Raw genomic sequence first — 21575 nt, forward strand, 5'->3', positions numbered from 1 at the left:
CATAGCTGTATCTACACTGGGGTTTTGTTGGTATAGGTATGTCAGTCAGAGAAGCTATTTTTTTCGCACCCCTGACCTATGTAATTATGCCGATTTAACTTCTAAGTAGATTAAGACTATGCTGGCTAGTCCCCTACTGTAGACAGTAAATGGCAATGAAGCAGTTCTGCCAATGTAGTAATACCTGGGATTCTAGCTGCCTACGTATGCACATAGGAATTTGGACTGGATTCTACTCAGATGACTAACCTGAGCTGCCATCCACGCTGCCGCAGCTATTTTTTTTAGTTATTTTTAGTGTGCCATCTCATTCTACGCTAGCATGTGTACATCTACCCTAACTGAAATTTCCAGCTCCAACTCCAGCATAGTCATACCCTCATGCAGTGGCTTAAGGTGACTAACTCACTTGTTGCAACTTTGCATGTAGATGAGACCTTATTCTAGCTTCCCCTAACTAGTATAAAAGCAAAGGAAATGTTAGTGTCACTCAGCTACGCTGAGTCCAGGAAAATGGAGTTCACCTCTGAAGATGGCATTCACTCCATGGCAGGTCACGTGATCTGGACAGGCATTCTTAAACACACACACACAAAAGTGCAGGGAAAGCTACCAGGACTGGCAGTGAAGGAATAGGCTCGTCTTCACTGGCTGAGAGGAAGACATGCAGCACAATTTCAGATCATTCCCTAAAGATCTGACACTTCATAAAAATGTGTCAAAGACAAGGAACCATATCACTTAGTGGAAATCTTTCATGAAGATATGTACCCATATCTTACATGCCAGCAGAGCATACAGTGGATCTGCAAACGTACCCAACTGGAGGCCATCAAACACTTCTCTATAGGGTCTGATGAAGTGGGTATTCACCCACGAAAGCTCATGCTCCAATACGTCTGTTAGTCTATAAGGTGCCACAGGACTCTTTGTCGCTTTTCTCTACAGAGTGTTGCTGCTGGCATATTTTGCTAATGTGGGTGCCCATAGAAATCCACTTCTAAATTCATTCCCTCCTTTATTCCAAGGCTAATTGGATCAGACTCTTCCTCTCTGAAGCCACCCCAGGCTTTTCATAGGAACTAAAAATAGTCCCAGACTGGCAACATAACTGACCAATGCATACTGATTAATACAGCTCACAAGGTAAACTTTCTGTTTCCAGAGCCATAAAAACAACTCCCAATCTGCACCCCAGATTATCAGATACTCCTATAATTTTCTAAAAGGCTGAAGAACCTCACGAAAGATGCCAGCTCTTTTGATGGCATATTTAAGTCTTCAGTGTATGCAGCATACTTCAGTGACTCACTAACCAGCCATGTTGGTACAAAGGGAGTGTATCTAGCGATTAGTGCAAGGTAATTGGGAACCCTGAGGCTTGGCATTGATTCCAATTTGTCTGACTTGCTGTATGGCCTTAAGTCACTTAACCTTATCAGGCTTTGGTTCCCCATGTGGAAAGTGGCTATAACCAAAACTTATCTACTTTAAGGCTTCAACACTTTAGTATTTAGAGTGCATTCGGTGAAAGCTTCAAAATGCAACCCCCGTACACCCGAAAGGCTCAAAAAGCAGAAGTCAAATAAAAAGAACCCCAAATCTGTTATTTTTACATAATCTCATGATTTTAAAGCCAGTCTCATGATTTTTGGTGAGCCTGATTCATGATTTTTGAACATTTGGGATTGGCAATACCGTGAAAGTGACTTGCAAGGGTCAGTTTCACTCCTGTTTAAGGTTAGTTTCTAGTCTATTATTTGTAGTGAGGTAACACCTCTAGAGCCCCAGGCAGGTGCAGTATAAACTCAGGAGGCCTTGCCCTAGTAAGATGTTTCCAAATGTAAATGGTCTATTCCAAGCTTGATGAACTGCAAAAATGCAAGAGAAAGTAATCCAGATATTTCTACAATTGTTTCCATTGTTGTATTTAAGAGTTAGTAACAAAGAATATACATTAAAATTTTAAATCTAACAGTGTCCCTTAAGTAACCTGACACAAGGTGTGAGAACATGTTAGTATTAGAGCTGAATGGGTCTAATATTTATTAAATCCTCTTTTTTATATAGGAATTAGATGCAGTGCCTTATCAGCTTATTTCTAAATTATTATCCGGAAAAAAACCTAGAGTTTCCAGGTGCCTAAGTAGTCCTTGGAATCATGGGTAAAGTTGCCCCCGCCCACACCAAATCGGAAATGGCGCCCCTGAGCAAGAGACTGAATAATGCAGTCATAAGTAGAGCAGAAATGTGTTCTTTTTTTCCCTCCCATCCTCAGTAGACCGGATAGTCATCTCCACATGAAACGCTCCAGCAACAGAACACCCACGTCTTACTGGGGGAGCCACTGGAGGACTGTTTGAATCCATGACACTGCTGTGATTTAACTGCTGATGATATATTTACACTTTTGGTGTCCATGTTCTGTTTACTCAGACTGCATGATGGGAGCAGCATTGCCACCTGTCTAAATTTTCCCCAAGATCATTCCCACCCACCCGCCTATTTTTTTTTTTAAAAGGTAGCTGCCCTGGGAAATTGGTGAGTCATCCTGGGACAGTAAAAGTCCTGGGTTTTGTCAGTCATGGCCCCGCTGGCTCCCCCAGCCTTTAGTGGCTATAGGGGGGAACCACAGGGCAATGGTACCTGCCCACAGGGAGCTCTGGCTCCTGAGTATCTAGGAGCTGTGGGGATGGGGCAGCTCGGGTGCAGCCAGCAGGACAGGGGATCTCAGAGCCAACAGTGCCCAGTCACTACAGCACAGGTAGTACCTGCAGGGCCACTGCCGGGTGGGCGTGGGGTGGATCCAGCCAGCACCGTATTGTGGTTGGTGAGTGAGGCAGCTCTGGGAGCAGAAACCTTTGGGGGCTGGAGCTCTCTCCTGGGGCTGGGAGGGGGAGTCAGTGCACTGGGTAGGGGAGCAAATGGGGGCAGATCTATGTGGTGGGATGTGGGGAGCAAGCAGATGGCCCATTTTTTTGCATCACAGAGGTGGCAACCCTAGCTAGGAGCAACCTGGAATTTAAGCAATCTGAGGTTAGTTTTGCACAATACAGTAAACACAAAACAATCAGTTTGAATGCTCAAGCCCCTATGGGGTGAGCTGTTTCGGGATTTTGGCTAATATGCTATCCAACACAATTCTCTGTCTTGCCTGCTTTTCTACTGCATCATGAAACTGCTCTCGCTAACTACCTTCTCTAGACTTGGGTCCTGAAAATTGTCCCATATAGGTAAATCCTGAGCTTGCGTGGAACCCTTAGACTTCAGTGGGGTTCTGTGCAGCTCCAAGATTCCCACCATACAGAGCTCATTGCAGGATCAGGCTTTAAATTGCTTCCAGTGAACACTACCAAGAACAGACATTGCTAATTCTGCTAGTCCTCAGTCACATGTTGCATTAAGTCAAATGTTTTCTTGTAGTGGATTATCCATAACTAGAGAAAGTGCAAGTGGAGACATATATAATATGTCAATTGGAGGGAGGGGAATGTGTGTGGGGGGAAATAAATCTAAAATGACTTAAGCAAATTGGAATCGAGAAGACTTCCATCTTAATGAAATCCTCCCAGTTCAGAGGTTTTTAAAATTGCCACATTTATTAATTATTCAATAGGCAGTCTTACTTCAATAAGAGTCTAATTAGATTTTAACGGGCTCTCCTGTAAGACACTAATATAGTTCATCTTTCCTTAAAATTGATAGCTTCCCAAATTTAAAACTTGGGGCAATTCAGAGATTAATACGAGAACCGGCCGTTTACAGTAGTTCAGGAGTAATTAGAATGTAGCCCCAGTAACAGGATGTGCTGGCCTTCTAAGACATGCTCCAGGTCTAGTGCTACTGTTCCAAGTTTGAGCCCAGATCAGAAGAATGCTGGGATTTATAGCTCCCAGGGCTGATGGGTCCTGCAGGCTCCAAGGCAAGGTATGCTGGGAAGAGGGCAAAATACACACATATGGCTGCCTTTCTTCAATACAAGGTGGGGCTGGGAAGTAATAGGAGCTGCAGACATGCTCTCCAGTAAGAACATTGGGAGGAGCAGGAAAGGGAGCCAGAAGGGTGTAGCAGAAACCCTGGAGATATTTATTTGGGGTTCTTAGTCTGGGAATCCCAGAGGGTAGAGCTGGGGCAGGGAGGACTGGAAGTTGAAGCCAGACAAATCCAGAGTGGAATAAGGTGCACGTTTTTAACAGTGAGAGAGTTAACTAACCTTTGGAACAATTTACCAAGGTTGTGATGGAGTCTCCATCACTGGCCATTTCTAAATCAAGATTGGATATTTCTCTAAGAGATCTGCTCTCGGAATCCCTTTGGGAAAGTTCTCGGGCCTGCGTTGTACAGGAGGTCAGACTAGATGATCAAAATGGTCCCTTCTGGCCCTGGAATCTATGAATGAAGCAAGTGCCATGGATTTGGCAGTATAAAGGCCTCGAGGCTCCGACTGAGCACTTAACGTCTTTTTTAGGACCCAGTCCTGGACCTTTCAGTAAAGGGTGAACAGAAAATCCCCTTCCCTCCTTTGCTGCAGCAAAGGAGGAAGGTTTGCACACCTCTTTTAGAGAACTTGTGATCTAGAGACTGGATGAAGAAAGTATTTGACTCAGACTCTTGTTTCCCCTAGGTGGAGTGGGGTTTTATTTTGATTGGAGAGCTAAACATAAACCAAGGGCAAAGACCATTCAAACCTCTGAGTGAAGACAACTGAGTAAAATAGGACATGGTTCGTCTTGGATGACAAGGTAGGAGACTACAACAATTATGCTCTAGTTTCAATTTGGCAGACTCCTGAAGGTTATAAATAAAGGCGTTTATGTCCTCTTCATTCACAAATGGACTCGGGCAAGGAGTTTGCACTGGGACATACAAGGTTGAGAGAGGTTGATAACTTCAGGAAATAAAAATTCACCTAAGTCAGAAAAGTTTTCCCTTCGCTCCCCCTAAAACCAGCATGCAAAACAGTGCATTCCAGAGGTCTGATGCATTCTCAACAGATGCAGCAGGCCGCATGGAAAGAGGGCAGCTATGGGCACTGGGATGTAAAACAAAACCAGTTAAAACTTAGCGATGGTGACTATCAGTTACGTAGAACTTCTCATCCAGAAAGCCCAGCCTCTTTTGGTCTGTAGTTCATGTGCCGTTCGAGTATCTATGAAAATAAGGTTAAATGATAGCTTCTGCAACTATTTAATTACACTAGAGTATTCACCCTCGATCTCTCTCTCTGTACTGCTAAAAGCTCTAGACAAAGTGTGGTCCATGATAAACAAAAGATAAAGCTGTAACTCAGACTCTATGGAATCCTGTCTGTAGTCAGCTGCCTCCCGTTTAAGAGGCTGAAATACTCTCGATCTCCTACCTGCACAGTAAGTTTTAAAATAGGGTGAAAGTAGAAATACAAAAAAGAGCTTGTTCTCCTAAGCATGCTAGGGAGTCCGTCCCCATAACACCACTGAGGTGTTGATCGTTGAAGGAGTTGGGCTGAAAAAGCACAAGCCGGGAAGATATGGTGAGTGGGCAAGTGTTAGACTTGGGATGTGTTTGGTTGGGAAGCAGATTTAACCGGTAGTTACTTGTGCTCCATCCAGACAAGTGTTATGGAATTGTTAAAGAGCAAAAAAGCTTTTGAATAAGAAAAACAACCAACCTCCCCACACCAAATACAGACCTACCTCAGAGCTCTTTTTCTCTGGATCTGCAGCTCTGGTTGCTAGGGGTATTTTAAAAACTTGCCAAAAAATGTTTACAAGTGGGCCAAATTCTGCCAGTCTAAATCCAGTGGCTCCAGCTGACTTATTCTGAATTTTCACCAGAGCAATGAAGGTAATAATTGGAGATATACCAATCTCCTAGAACTGGAAGGGACCTTGAAAGGTCATCAAGTCCAGCCCCCTGCCTTCACTAGCAGGACCAATTTTTGCCCCAGATCCCTAAGTGGCCTCCTCAAGGATTGAACTCACAACCCTGGGTTTAGCAGGCCAATGCTCAAACCATCTGGCCTTGTGCATGAGAATCATGTCACCCACCTCTGTGGCAAAACATGACCACCTGTTTAAACAGTGCACAGCAGCACTGCTGCCAGAGCAATCATTGTAAGTTTTTCTGACAGAAACTATTTTTGCTACAAATTTGTGCACAGAAACAGAATTTTCCAGTTTGATCCCTATGTTAGTACCTAGGAGCCTCCTCAAGGATCAGGGCCCCATCACGCCAGGAACCATACCAAGTGGAAACAAAGCTGCTCTCTCTCCCTTGAGTGAAACGCTGCCAACCTCTGCTGGTGAAAGCAGCTTTTTGAGCCAAATAATTTTGGGGAGAGAAGAGTTTTCTAGCGACAGTATGCAAGGTGGGGGGTGGGGAGTGTTGGCCTTTGTTTTCCACAGGAGAAAAATTCAAGGCAAACACTCAAAGCATTTAGTGGTTTTGCAAAACTGATAAACAGCTTAGTTTTTGCCACGTGGGAGTATTAAGCAGTCTAATTGTCTGTATTACTGTCATGCTGCTAACAAAATAAAACATGAATGGCAAGCTCTATAGCTATATCAAATGAGGACATGGAAAATATGATCCTCATTTGCCGAGAGGTCTGACGAGGCTCAGGAAACACATGCTTGACACCTGCATGAATTTCCAGAGGCCTCTTCTACCAGTGTTCCCTCTGACCTCTTCCTCCACAGCCCTGGACCCACTGGATAGATGCTGCCTCTCTGAGGGAACTCAGTGCTGGCAAGAACAAAGCAAGAAATAGGAGCTGTGGATGTCAAGATAAGTCCTCAGCGAAGCGAGGGCCCCAGACTTACAGGGTCTCCAACCTCTTCATACAAACCCTATTAAGCAAAATGAGAGGAGGTAGACTGAGCTGACGTTCTGCAGGTGAAAGCACACTGAATACGTATCACTGCCAACAGCAGTCGCTGCAGGGATTGCTCCCACACGGCACAGCTGGAGGCACACCTCACTTAAGGGAAGACAAGAAACAGGGCCACGCTTGCTAAGCCTTCTTTACAAGAGGGTGGCTTTGCATTGCTCCCAGTGTGGGCCAGGGGCTGACTGCCACAACTTGCCATTCAGTGGCCTAGATTTAGGAGTTTGAGCCACAGAGGGCCTGACTGTTTGCACTGGGTAAGGAGGACAGTGGCCTCTGTTACACATAAAAGGCCAGAGTCTGCTTTCAGTCAACCAGATTAAATTCAATAAAGTCACTGAATTACTTTGGATTTACACTGGTGTAACAGCAGAATTTGGCCCAAACTGCCGAGATCACATAGTCTTACTTTATTCTCCAACCATAATCTAAATGATCATTAGACTCATCTGTCCGAACAATAATCTGTCCATGAAGACTGTACAGTATTGGAAGGAAAAACTCTTCTTAGAGTCTAGGACTGAATTGTATTACACCAGACCCTAAGTGAACTGCCTCCAGAAATGGTTTACATGAAAATTACATGTGACAATGAACTCTTTCTATTCATGCTTATTGATTGCTAGAGCAATTGCCAAATGAATATAATTTGCCCTCTTGGGACACCTGTGACAAACTGTTTCAGGGAGCTCAAATTTTTGCTAGTGTACATACATTCTAAATAATGGCAGGCAGCTGATAGGGGATCCCCACTGGCTAGGAATCAATGATGCATTTAAAACTGATAAATGAGGTTTTCAGGATACTCTTAGAAACAGCAAATGCTAGGTACTTTAGTTAGGATTTGAATTAATGAATGGGTGTTTTGTTTAGAAGCGTAGCAGAGGCGAGTTATCCTACTGACAGAATTGTTTGGGGGCGGGGGGGAGAGCTAGAATTTTGTACACCAGGGGAAATCTAATAAATGTTAATGTACAAAGCTTTAATGTGCAGACTCCAAGGGGATGGGTGCCTTGATCAGCTTAGAGTAGAGCAGCAATTCTCAACCTAGGGGGGTCTGTGAGTTAGACTCGCTGGGGCCCAGGGCAGAAAGCCAAAGCCCCACGGCATGGGGCTGAAGCCTGGGTCCCTGAGCCCCGCCACCCGGGGCTAAAGCCGAAGCCTGAGCAACTTAGTTTCAAGGGGGCCCCACTGGAGTAGTGTGGAGCCCCGGGCAATTGCCCTGCTTGCTACTCCCTAATGCCAGCCCTGGGTTTTATATGCAGAACACCAGTTTTGTGGCACAGCTGGGCTGCGGAGTTGTTATAACATGTTGGGTGGGGGGGTTACAAAGAAAAAGGCTGAGAACCGCTGGTGTAGAGGATACGGCTGAAAGAAAGACCCCTGCCCAAAGGAATAGCAGAGTTTGTGTGCCTCGCCCTATTTCCAGCTGTATGTTTAACTTCCCCCCAAACACCAACTTCCTGCCTCAGTCAAGGGCTTGAAACAGAAATGCCAAAATACCCTGAGAGGCTGTTTCTGACCCTGATGGAATCTGGGCAATCGTGTGGGACCTCCAAACTGCCACACAGCAGCTCATCCAGATCTGGAGGCTTTGCCCTTAACTAGAGAATGTGATTTCCTGAGTTGCATCCATCACTTCACAATGTGCATTTATATCCCTGTGGCTGCTGCCATTAGACTCCAGGAGCATGATTCTTAGTTACTCTGCTTCTGCACTCGGTGAGAGGCTGGTGGGTTTCGCTTTAAGTTATCATTTGCACTTGTGTGCTGGGGCTATGTAGGGGCCGGGCCTGTCTCTGTGTTAACCCCAAGTATGTCTACACTACAGTCCAAAGTGTGATTGCAACGCGAGTAGACATACCGCTTCTCCGTTCACCCATGCTAGCCCAGCTGAAAATAGCAAAGCAGGTGCTTCAGTGCAGGCTTCAATGCAGGCTAGCAATGCGAGAACATACCCAAGTCCCACAGCATGCTTATACACCGACGCCTGTGCTACCGTGTCAACACTACTCCTTTTAGCAGCGCTAGTGCAGGTGGGACTTCCTGTGCTCCCATCACACCTAGGATTGCAACACAGGCAAACCCTTAGAGCAGGGATACTCAGACCTCAGTGGTTCAGGAGCCAAATTAGCGATCAACATTGCTGTGGCTCTTTTGGGTAGTGTGAATTCAAGGTTTCATTTACTATAGTAATAGTATTGTATTCCCACAGCAAATAAGTTAATAATGTACTTCAAGCTGATGACTTAATTGGTTAATGACATAGTAAAAGCATCCTGATTGGTTAATAATTAAGTCACAGTGTTTTAATATCCTGTGCTGCAAAGAACCACAGGAGACACAGACACTTGTGGCTCACGGGCTTCAGTCAGAGTACCACTGCCTTAGAGCATCCTTCCTAGGGGTCTTGAAAAGAAGTGAACAGCAAAAGTGCACTGTAGTCCAGCCACACCCCAATCCACCCATGCTAGGAGCAGGATGGGCATAAGACCCAAGTGCCAGCTGTGCACCGACTGGGGAAGCTCTCTGAGACTATTCCATTCACAAACATTATTCAACCTACTTTACCACTTGCCAGAACAGCACAAAAAAAAGCCTTAATGCAATGGAGAATAAGGTTGTTTTGGGGACTAAACCACCCAGCGTCAGCTACAGCAGAGAGGTCTTACTACCTCAACTGGAGATAGGGTGACTGGATAGCAAGTGTGAAAAATCGGAACAGAGGGTGGGGGGTAATAGGCGCCTATATAAGCCACCAGTGCTCAAATTGTCAGCTTCTCAATCAAAGTAAAGGATTCTTGCTCCTATTTAATTGTGATAATTGATGTTTTTATACGGCTACTACCTTGGAATTCATTAGATAAGAATGCAACATTTACAAGCTCGAGTCTGAGGGCTTGAATAAGTCAGTTGTGCTAGGTGTTGGGTTTTTTTTAGTGCAGATGGTTAATGTGCTCAGTGAAGTCACAAAGCTGTTCCCAACAGAATAGTCAGGAATACAAAGGTTTGTTACTTGCCTAAATCTATAAGACAGATCACTCTCTCACTCCTATAGTATAAGCATCATGCACTGGTCTAGTCATGAGACTCACTGACTCTTATGGAAGTCACATGGCTAAATCTCTCTCCATGCTTCAGATACTGAGGTAAATAGCTGGAAATTCATGCTAAATTAGCCACAGTGCCTGTCTGCGTCCTTGATTCTATAAGGAGAGATATAAACAGAGAGTTAGGCTGTTGTGCCTTACAGTTTCAGAGACAGAGTGCTGGACATAAGCAAGCCTTGTGCTACGCACACTCTACAGGTCAACTCAGAATGGCTGGTATTTTTGTAGGTTTGCACTATAATTCTGAAATGAGCAAAAGGAACAGACCTGGTGACTTTTACCAGAAACATATTATGCTACCCTTAGTAGAAAGCAGCACATGATATTAACCATCTTCTCAACTCTGAGGATAGAATGGGTCTTTTGTGTGTGTGTGTATATATATATAAAGTAAATTACATTTAACAGTATAATTTATAATCTCTGATGCGCCTTATTGGTGCAGAACTGAGCAAATTAACTTTAATTTGCCCCTTAGAATTTTGCTTTTAAATACTCACTGCCCTCATAGAGACAGCAATAGGAGACATTAGTTAAATCTGACTAACTCAACCCATCCAAATAAATCTTCATTAGAAGGCCTGTCAGTATTGCCTTCCACCAATCCAGAGTGGGTGTCATTACCACCAATAGGCACAAGGATTTCACTTTATAAGCCAATGCATGGCTTCCTCACTGTAAATCCATTTTTAAATGCTGCCGTATTTGCCACCTGTGACACTGCACTCCATATATTTTATGGAAATATTCTAATGAGTGTGAATATAATGTAACTGGAATATGCTTCATCCAAAAGGTCTCTTGTAAGGTATCATTACAAAGCTTGTGTTCTATTGAGTGAGTTCATCCTATTTGTTTGCATGTATTATTTCTATGTCTGGAGTTAGGAGAATAAGATATAAACTTGTATTACTGATGTAAACAGGTAAAGTGGAAGCCATTAAGGGTGCTTCAGAATCAATGAACTGTGAATTGGTTTGTTTACCTACAAGCCTTCTTGTGTGCATGTCTCCCAGCTACTAGGTAATGAAGAAGGAAGTCTTACAGTGACATGCGATCATGTCACCTGAACTGGAATCCATCTTAAACCTGGTGCTTTTCCATTTAGGAGGGATGGGGATCCAGAGAGACAAAAGATTCTCTCCTTGTGCCAAAGCTATAAAAGGAGGTTAAATAGAACAGAGGGGGCTGCCAGTCATGAGAAATCCCCTAGTTACCACCTGAGCTGGAACTAACAAGAACTGTACCAGGAAAAGGATTGGGCCCAGACTAGGAAGGAGTCTAGTCTGTGAAAGAAGCTTATTGGAACATCTCTAAAAGGTGAGATTTACATGTATTCAGTTTCTTAATGTATCAGGCTTACACTTGTGTGTTAAAACATATAGCATGAGGCAATGCCTGCTTACACCAGGTTTGAACTGAATCCAGCATGTGTATAGACATGGGCAGCAGGTATCGAAGGTTGGGGAAGGCTGAGCCTCCCCTTACAGCCTTGCATGGCCCCACCCATGCTCTGCTCCACCCCAGGCTCCTTCCTGGTGCTGTGCGAGGCTCTTCCCCCTGTGGCCAGGGCCCCAGGCTGGGGCTAAAGGGGACAAGCCTGTGCTCCAGTGCTGGGGGTGGGGGCGCAGTGCCCGCCCACCTAGCACTCCAGAGCTGGGGAAGGGGGGCTGGCAGACACACAGGGTGGGGCCTTGGGCAGAAGGGGCAGGCTAGGCCAGGGGCTAGCTTCCCTGAGCCTGGGGTTCGCCCCCCCCCAGAGCCCGGGGTTCACCTGCCGCCCATGTGTACAGAATTGTTGAAACCAAACTAGATAGAATTCTAGCACCATTACAATTTGAAAGCTGACTGCCTTGTTTTTGAAGTTACTGAGAATTAACAGAGAAACTTATGCACTATGGTAGCAGCAAATTAAAAAAATGCATAATTAAAAGAACACAGGACTCAGTTCAATGTGGAATACAAAGATGGGCAGAGCAGATTGTGCACATATCTTCCCCTGAGAAAAGCAGCTCAGACAGGAAAAGCTAAAGCCAAAAGTAGACCAATTTCTGTAGTCTTTGTGAAACTGGCATATATTTAGAGAGAGAGAGAGAGAGAGAGAGAGAGTGCACGCGCGCAGCACTCAGACAACAGTCGAGTATTGAGCATATGGCAATTTGACTACGAGAAACAGACCATTAAATGATTGGTTCTTTATCCAGTTAGTATCAAAGCAATTTACATAGTTCCAGTATGCTGGGCTGCTGTGACACACTGCGAACCAGGAAATGTTGGACAAACAATGGGCCACATTCTGCTCAGTTACTGATGTAAATCCAGAGCAACTAAATTAATAGACTTACAGGGAGCTTGACACTAATTTTAGCTGAACCACACTGTGGCTCTTATGGCGCTGGATACTAAGGTGCGCAGAACAGAGTTGTCCTGTCATGGGAGTACTGTACCCTTCAATGCACTAAGAGGAGGCTCCTGGCTTGCTGCTGGCGCAGCTGCCATCTTGTTTCAGTTCAGATGCAGAATGCTGGTGAGTCACTGATCTCTCACGACAACTTCATACTAGTCCTTTGTGTGAGCCAAATTTAGCAGGGCTTTAAATGGAGCAGAGCTCTCATTGGCTTCCCATGGGAGCCTGGCCCAACTAAGCCTACACACTTTGGACACTTGTTACTTTGTTTCATCTCAAGAAAGTTATCTAGTCTGAACCATGGTATTACTCTTTACAGACCAGATCCTCCGCCTCTGTAAAATGTCATAGCTCTATTTACTATTTTAAATTGAGGTATGCCAGCTGAGAAGCTGACCGATATCATTATAAAGATGGTTTTAAAATATCCATTCTACCCCTCCCAGGAGTGAATCGGTCACACAGGCCTTGTCTAACTAAAAACTTAAGGTGTGATGGTAGTCAGGAATTCTTCATCAGAACCAACATTTTTTGTGGAACATTTTTTTTTAAATCAGTTTGGTAAAAAACTTTCACCAAAAAGGTTTCTAGAGTCCAGGATGGAATTTCTAGTTGAAATGAAGGGGGGGGAGAAGAGACCCACCTCAGAATAGCCAATACCCACTGATAGGACCCTCACTGGGGATGTGGTAATCCCAGGTTCAAGTCCATGTCCTGCCAAATTCAGAGCAGGGACTTGAATGCAGGTCTCCTATAGCCCAGGTGAGTGCCTTACGCACTGGGTGAGAGACAGAGAGTGTGTGTGTGTGTGTGTGTCAGCCTCTCCCACGTCTATCAGGCAGAGCTGGGAGTTGAAGCTGTCTCTCTCACATACAGGGATGTTCTCTAACCACTGGACTATTGGGTATTTTGGGCTGAGCCTCTCTCTCTTTCTAATTTTTTTTTAAATTTATTTATTTTAAAGGAAGGGTCTTGGTTTCATTCCTCTTCAGAAGGCAAACAAAGGTCAAAACCTCGCAAGATTTTGCAAAATGGAATTCTTGTTTTCCAGCCTGCCCTAGTTAGCATGCATTAATTAACATGTCCTAACACCTTTCAAGTCTGGTCTAGACAAGGCTTACACTAAAGTGGCTGAGTTAAAACAGATTTTAAACTTGCCCAATTTAGTCCATGTTCATGCTGAGCTACCATCCCTTAAATTCTGGTCTGGACTAGACTGTTGCATCCCGTCTGGAACTCTACATGGCATGCAGGGACATCTAGTTGCTGACTCCTATATTACAAGTAGACTTATCCGAGTGAGTGTTGTGCACAGCATCTTTCTCCTGGGTTTGCCTCCTTGCAGCAATAAATGTTCCAGCTGTAACACTAGTGGGAGCTACCACATGGTGCTTTAACAGTGTTCAGGTCAACAGAACTTGTATATTAGTTCTTGAGGGGTGAGAGGAGGAATTCTGTACAGCTGTAATGCAGTTTTCCATCCTGATCACATTGCTGAAGTCTGTTCTGCCTTGGTTTCTCTGTCTTCATCTTACAAGTCGGAGCTGATGCATACAGGTCCGCATGCAAGCAAAACAAAACAGCACATGGTGCCAAAACACAACAACCAGGACTGGTTATAATAGAAATGGAATACATATCAGAAGGATAAAATATACAGCTGTCAACCCACTTGAAACACCTTCCGGCATGTGAATAGGATGAGCTCATTCTAGTCCTGGGTCCTCGCCTAAAATTCAGATAGTTTGAGAAGTTTGATGCATGGGTTTTATATTCTGTCTGGTTTCTAAACACCCTGTAGAGTTCAGCTGGAAGTGGCAAGAACCTGGCCTATGAAAATCTGCTGTTTCCATAGCAACCTACACAACAGCCATAGCCCAGAGTCAGCTTTCTCTATGGAGATCCTCAATTCAGCAATAGGGTAGGCAAAAAACCTCAGACACACAAACAATCGAAGTGAACTTTAAAAATACACCTACCAGACAGTCACCTTTAATCCCTCCTCCACTGGAGTAGCTATTTCTGAATGTCTCTGTTACTCTTAAAAGCTTCATCCACCCTATAAAAAGTGCCAATATGTTGTGCTCTCAAAGATCAGACTATCAAAGCTGTTAAGAAAAAGAGAAATCTCTCTTCAGTAGCCTTCAACGTGCATATTTGGCTTTCCTCCTTTGTCAGCTCCTGGGGTTTGCTGACCAAGGAACCTTCTAGAACAGAGGTGGGCAAACTACAGCCCACATCTGGCTTGTAGGACCCTCCCGCTCGGCCCCTGAGCTCCTGCCCCTGAAGCTTGCCCCCGAAGCTTGCCCCCAGGCCCTCCCCTGCTGCTCCCCTCCCCCACAGCCTCAGCTCACCCTGCCGCCATCACAATGGTCTGGGCAGCGGGGCTGAGAGCTCCCGGGGCAGCGCAGCTGCAGAGCCATGGCCTGACCCGGTGCTATGAGCTGTGCAGTGGCGTGGCTGGCTCCAGCCTGGTGGCACGACCAAGTATCCTGCTGCTCTGAGCGGTGCGGCTGTAGCGCTGCCAGCCACCGGTGCTCCAGGCAGCGCGGTAAGGGGGCAGGGGAGTTCGGGATAGTGGTCATGGGGCAGGGATGTGGATAGGGGTCGGGGCGGTCAGAGGGCAGGGGTCCCAGGGGCTGTCAGGGGACAGGGAATGGGGGGGTTGGATGGGGGGGTCCCGGGTGGGATTAGATGGGGGGTCCAGGGGCTGTCAGGGGACAAGGAACGGGGGGAGGGGGGAAGATGGATGGGGCAGCCTCCCGTAACCAGCCCGCCATACAATTTTGGAAACCAGATGAGACCCTCAGGCCAAAAAAAAAAAGTCTGCTCGCACCTGTTCTAGAACCAACAAACAATCTGTGCAAGAGGGTCTGGGTCCAGGCAGTGGGACAAACTGAGCAGTCCCCAGAGCCTGAAGAGGTAGACTGCTTCTTCGCCTTTCTGCTATGGATAGTATTTTGCACTTCTCTTTGGAAGCCCGATGACTGGAGCCAAGAGAGTCTCTATGCATGACCAGCCCTGTGGTCAAGAACCAGGATGCAGTATCAGTAGTGCCCACAATGGCCTGGAGAGCCACCTTTGCCACCAGCCTTCCTTCATCCACCAGGGACCGGAACTGGTCTTGCACAGGGAATGGTCTTTAAACTCTGCCAGCCTGGTGCAGGTATTAAGTCATGTTTAGTCAGCAATGCCTGGTAGTTGGCTATACGAAAATGAAGGCCTGTGGAGGAGAAGACGTTCCGGCCCAAGAGATTCAGCCTCTTTGACCCTTTCTCTGGTGGGGTGGATTTCTGCAGGTGCTGCCAAGTCCTTTCTGCAGCCCCTTGCACTACCAATAAAGAGAAAATTGGAACTTTTGGCCAGCACAAAGTAACATCTTTCAGCTCGCTTTGGGATGGGGGCACACGATGCTGGTATGTGCCAAACCATTCTGACCGGTTCCAGTATGACCTTGTTTACGGGAAGAGCCACCCTTCACAGTCCCTGTGGCTAGAAGATGTCCAAGAGACAGTGTTGGGGGTCCTGGACCTCCACCAGCAGGTTTTGCAGGTCACCAGCCACCCTTTGGAGCAGATCTTGATATTGGTGGTGGTCCGCCAGCAGAGAGGGTGGCAACAGATGACAGCATCATTCAGTGATGAGGTGGCTCTGGTCAGAATCGGTGGTACCAGCTCAGTGTCTTCCTCCTTGTACACCAATGGAACCGGCTGACATGAGGAGGAAGAGCGGTAGGTCTCTTGCAATGGTACTGGGTGTCTGCTGTATGAATCCCATGGCCCCAGTATGGCCAGAAGGAGAGATCGGTTGGTGTGACATATGGCCAGAAAGGGTTAAGTAGCTTGCAACTATGACAACCCAGGTCAACCTTTAGAGACAAGTTAGACAAGTATGTGAATGGTAATTAGGACCATTTCATGTTAGATAGGCTAGAACTTTAAAAATGAAAACCTGTATTGTTAGAAAATTAGAGATGATACTAATTGTAAGTGTTTACTTATATCTTGTAAAGTGTTAGCCATGTAAACAGACAGCTCCTTTCACTATTGATTCAGATATCAAAAGGGAATATTAACATTTAGATGAATTACTGGGTGAAATAATATAATTGTTTATATGTCTCTTTAAAGTTTGCAATAAACTGCTTAATGGATAAATTACCTTATGTTAATCAATGTAGTTAATTATCAATGATGCTTAGGAAATAGGTCTACTTCAAAGTCTCGATGATTGCCTATTGTCCGCTTAAGGACTCCATGCTGTCAAGAGAAGGCCTGGAATGGTATAGAGGTATCTTGGGTCCTGATCCTTTTTCATCTCAGATCTGTTTGATGCTTTATGCAGGGGAAGTTTGAGTCATAAGATGAGATCTCCAGTCCCATCTGTATCATCCTGAATATGAACACTGGACTATAAGCTATGGACTAATTCTGAAAGAACTCTTTGAAACTACAAAGCTCATCAACTCGAATATAAAACTGATCTCAGAATGGTAGTCATGTCTGTATGTATACAGATCTTTTAACCAATACTCTCGCTCTCTTTTCTTTTTTAATAAATTTTAGTTTAGTTAAGGATTGGCTGTAAGCATGTATTTGGGTAAGATCTGGAGTATTCATTAAGCTGGGAGGTAATGTGTCCCATCCTTTGGGATTGGTAGAACTTTCTTATATGATAAATAAGATTTTCAGTAATCATCATATTTAATTTGGGTGACTGGGTGGAGGCCAAAGGCTGGGTTGCTTTAAGAGAACTGTTTTGGCTTCTGGGTAACCAGTAAGGTATTATAGAAGCGGTTTTGAGGCTAGCTCGGTGGAGCTAGGTACTGGAATGACCACCAGCTTTGGGGATTGTCTGCCCCATTCTTTGGGGTTTACCCTAATTAAGTAACCTCAGTGTGGCTCCTTTGGGACCCATATCATAATTGGTCATAGTGGTCCCCACAAAAAGTGATACCAGGCATCCCTGGGGATGGGGGGCGGGATCATAGCCGGGAGGAGAGGGTTGCTGCAGCTGTCTGGGCTCCTGTGCCACGTCAGACACATTGCAAGTGGGGGGGGGGGGGATGTGCGTGTGGAAGGTATATCTGATTCTTCTGAGGAAGACAGTAGCAGCGGAAAAATAGTGATACCATCAGTACCGAGAGGCCCCGTCTGATGGATAGGGAAGGGGCCTCTCCTGCAACAGTAGCAGTGGTTCATCCGCCAATGCAGGAACCTCCCTGAGAACTGTTGGGCTTAACAGAAGTAGAGACTGTGGGTAGGGGAGAAAGATCTCCTCCGGTGTCAGAAAAGTCTCTGTGTGGCCTCACCCAAGGGACCCAGTTCTACTATTGGAGCTGGCCAGTCTCTGTATTGCCGAGGGTACCAGTGGTTCATCCAGACCAGTGCTCATGGATGGGATTGGCCTGTGTGCCCTGGTTCCATGGTCACCGTCGGTACCAGCATATCCCTTTTCCTTCATCTTCCCCCAGCTGGGGGACCTTCAGTGCCAGTTCCATGGGATTCATACGCAACGTCTCACCCGACCTGGCATAGCTTGGGGAGAGAATGTGTTTCTTGTGGGCAGTCCACTGCAGGCATCTGCCCTTATGCCCACAAGAGTGTTTCTTACTTTCATGGGGAGCCCTTCATCTCAAGTCTTTGGGCTCCACTCCATGGCTTGCGCTCAGAGGGGTACTGCTGGCCACCATATTAATTTAATGATGCAAATTATTTATTTGAGTTTTGGAGTTTCAAATCAGTATTCACTTCATTCCTGTCTAAGCAAATCCTCTTGCACTTTCCAGGAGACCTAGTGAATAGTGCATTTGTTATAAAATCCTGAAGGGCAAAGGCTTAAAATCAAAATACTGAAAAAAATTAGAGATATTAACAACTAAACTAAGGAAGCTTTCAACTTTAGGACATAAATGACTTCAAAGCAATTAAGTAGGTGATAAAGCTTAACTCTAGATAAGCAGCTGTAAATCCATCCTACAGTAAAAATCTAAAACCCACACCTTGAGGTGAGCAGAACTGCGCACAGTATTCATCTAAAAAAAGATGCATTAGAATTAGGAAAAGTACAGCAAAAGGCAGCAAACAATTGGGGTATGGAACAGCTTCCAGGAGGAGGAGAGATTAAAAAGAGCCTGGGACTCTTAGGCCTGGTCTACACTAAAAAGGGGGTTCGAATTAGGGTACGCAAATTCAGCTACCCTAATAGCGTAGCTGAATTCGAAGTACCCTAATTCGAACTACTCACCAGTCCAGACGCGGCGGGGTCGAACTCCGCGGCTCCCCCGTCGACTCCACCACCGCCGTTTGCAGTGGTGGAGTACCGGAGTCGACCGCGGCGCTTCCGGAGTTTGAATTATCGCGTCTAGATCAGACGCGATAGTTCGAACTCCGAGAAGTCGAACTCACCGCGTCGACCCGGATGGTAAGTGTAGACTAGCCCTTAGAAAAGAGATAACTAAGGGAGGATATGATAAAGGTCTATAAAATCATGAATGATGTGGAGAAAGAAAATAGAGAAGTGTTATTTACCCATTCATATAACACATAAACCAGGGGTCACTCAATGAAATTAGTTGGCAGCAGTTTTTAAAAAAAAACAAACAAAAAACAAAACGGAAGTACTTCACACAACACACAGTTAACCTGTGGAACTCATTGCCAAGGGATGTTGTGAAGGCCAGAAGTATAACTGGGTTTAAAAAAGAATTAGATAAGTTCATGGAGGATAGGCCATCAATGGCTATTATCCAGGATGGTCAGGGATGCGACCCCATGGTCTGGGCATCCCTGAGCCTCTAACTGCCAGAAGCTGGGACTGGATAACAGGGGATGGATCAATAATTGTCCTGTTCTGTTCATTTCCTCTGAAGCATCTGGCATCAGTAACTGTCAGAAGACTGGATACTGGGCTAGATGGACCATTGGTCTGACCGACTATGGCCATTCTTACGTTCTTACCTGTCCCCTCAGCTCCACCTAACCTATTCATATAGTCCCTTGCTGCATATTGTCTAAATGCTCAATTGAGCGGTCAGGTCCAGGGACTATTTATGTTAGTTGTGTAATGTTTAGTCCAATAGGGTCCTGATCCTGGTTCAGTGTCCTTACGTGCTACTGCAGTAGCAAGACTGAAGAGATCATGGAGTTAGACTCTATGGCAGGCTCTCTCTGGCCACAAATGGTCACAAATAATACTTCTGTGACTTTTATAGTGTCTTCTTCAGAGTGTTTATTCAACCTATTTTCAGACTAGCCACTGTGATATATTTGTAGGGGGACTGGTCACCATGGTCACATGGTACTATTTCCTTTTCTTGATTGGCAGATTAGCAAACTGCTTTGTCCCAAAGTAGGACAGTTTTGAAGGATGGCTCCTCTCACACAGGAGCCCAGTGCCACCCAGTTGTCATGGCCTGGAGAGATCAAATTTTTGTTTAACATACTATATGTATTACATAACATAACACCCTACTGTAAACTGCATCCAACAGTCTTTTCTGCCCCTGCATCCCAGCTCCACTTTCCATAATAGAGGGTCTCTTCAGTCACACCCAAGTCCTCGCACAAAGACAGCAGCTGCTCCCAACAGTCACTGAGTGAAATGCACATTTTCTGAGCACAGCCTATGTATTACTGACTATGCAATTGCTTCAAACTTCACTGCACATAAGTTTAGCATTCTTGCCAAGTCTCTCATCACTTAACTCCAATTCACTCCCCCATCATTTGTATGGGCATCGCAGCTATTTCACTTCTAAAATTATAAGTCAAGCTGGTTCTGTTTCAAAACCTCCCTTTGGCTTAAAATAAAAATAGGGATCAGTGGGAGACAAATCCAGTTATACAACTGCAGTGGTGGTGCATTTTGCTCCCTATAGCACAAATTCATACCTGGAGCACATCAGTTGTTTAACATCCTCAGCTGAAGCCACATTCACATGCAAATTACTGACGTTAAAATATTTATCTTTCCACACATCCAGCATTTCAACATGAAGTCTCCTACCTTCCTCATCCGAACAGCAGTAAAACTGGTGCTTACAGTGTCTGTTCTGCACAATATTTTGTCATTTGTTTCATCTCCTCCTCCAAATAAAAATAGAAATGCTTTGAATAAAGAAAACCATGGGAGCCAGGTATGACAGCTCTAGAAAATTGCTGACACTGCAGCCTCTCCTGTTGTCCCTGTACCTGCAACCAATAAATAATTTCTTACATGAAAAGCCACCACATGCATGGACACTTGAGTACAGGATCACCACACACTGTGTTCAGGGTATTTTAGGTGACCTCACTATTTCAAACAGACAGCCTCCATGCATGGACCCTGCTCTAAGAGAGGTCCACTCTCCTGAGGCTAGGCTGGATGAGAGTAGGAGCGAAGGGGTGTGGAGTAGAGAAGGAATCCTTTACCTACCCAATGGTTTGCAGAGTAAATGACTGATGGAACTGCATGCCAACAAATCCCCCAGTCCTGCTCCTCCTTTAGACCACTGTAGTCCCCCAAACCTTGCTGTTCAGGGACAGGCATGGAAGCCCAGCCCTCAGTGGGTGCAGTACCACAACACAGGCTCCCCCAAAATACTGACCACCACTCCCTTGTGCAGCAGAACCACATGGGTTCTACTGCCTGTGGGGCCTTCTGCTGCCATATGATGGGTGGAAGGATACGTCCCCAGGCCTGGATCTAGGACCTAGGGCACAGCTACTTTCTTGTTGAGATGTCAAACTGGGGTTTGAGCTGGAAAAACTTCACATCTGGGTTTGCCCACAAATCCCCACAAGGTGTTTTGGCTCCAGTTTCTTTGAAGTTCAGGGGTGGGGTCTGAACCAAGTCCAGACGGGGCAGGCAGGAGGAAAAGGGGCAATTGCCCCCAAAGCCCAGAATATGTGGACACTTCTTCTGAAATCAGCAAAAGGGAAAACTACTTAACACTTGGGTTGTCATTCAGCATTAGTGTCAATACTCCATTGCAACAAACAGGAGTCACCTCTTGCCTACGACAGCTAAGGCCAATCCCTCTGACTCCTGGGAGGGGTTGGTGTCTGCTTGGGGTATCTAACTGTAACACTAAATTAATCGCACATGCCCTCCGAAATGAAACAGTTTCTCCTTGGTCGTACACTTGGAAAGATTGTACTCTAGGGCCTCTCATCCAGAAGGGTTTGATCTGCCATCATTGCGGATAAAC

The 21575-nt window shown here is 45.4% G+C and overlaps 1 protein-coding gene and 1 long non-coding RNA gene across 5 annotated transcripts in view; one reads left to right on the plus strand and one right to left on the minus strand.

The window, feature by feature from the left end:
• The window catches only part of NECAB2 (N-terminal EF-hand calcium binding protein 2), a 355015-nt gene that overhangs the window by 314282 nt on the left and 19158 nt on the right, over positions 1-21575 (minus strand). The window contains exon 1 of one of the 4 annotated variants that reach the window (XM_039503543.1): positions 14362-14672. The exons of the other annotated variants lie outside the window; for them this stretch is intronic. Coding sequence (XP_039359477.1) covers positions 14362-14436 — 75 coding nt within the window. The 5' untranslated portion in view covers positions 14437-14672. Of the gene's footprint in view, positions 1-14361; positions 14673-21575 lie in introns of those variants that run through there. 4 annotated transcript variants of the gene reach the window in all.
• Positions 14873-16877, plus strand: LOC120384595. Its single transcript, XR_005588968.1, has 2 exons — positions 14873-14933; positions 16727-16877. It is a non-coding gene; the product is annotated as an uncharacterized LOC120384595 (long non-coding RNA).

The sequence above is a fragment of the Mauremys reevesii genome, linkage group 16, assembly GCF_016161935.1.
Source record: "Mauremys reevesii isolate NIE-2019 linkage group 16, ASM1616193v1, whole genome shotgun sequence".
NCBI classification, from domain to species: Eukaryota; Metazoa; Chordata; order Testudines; family Geoemydidae; genus Mauremys; species Mauremys reevesii.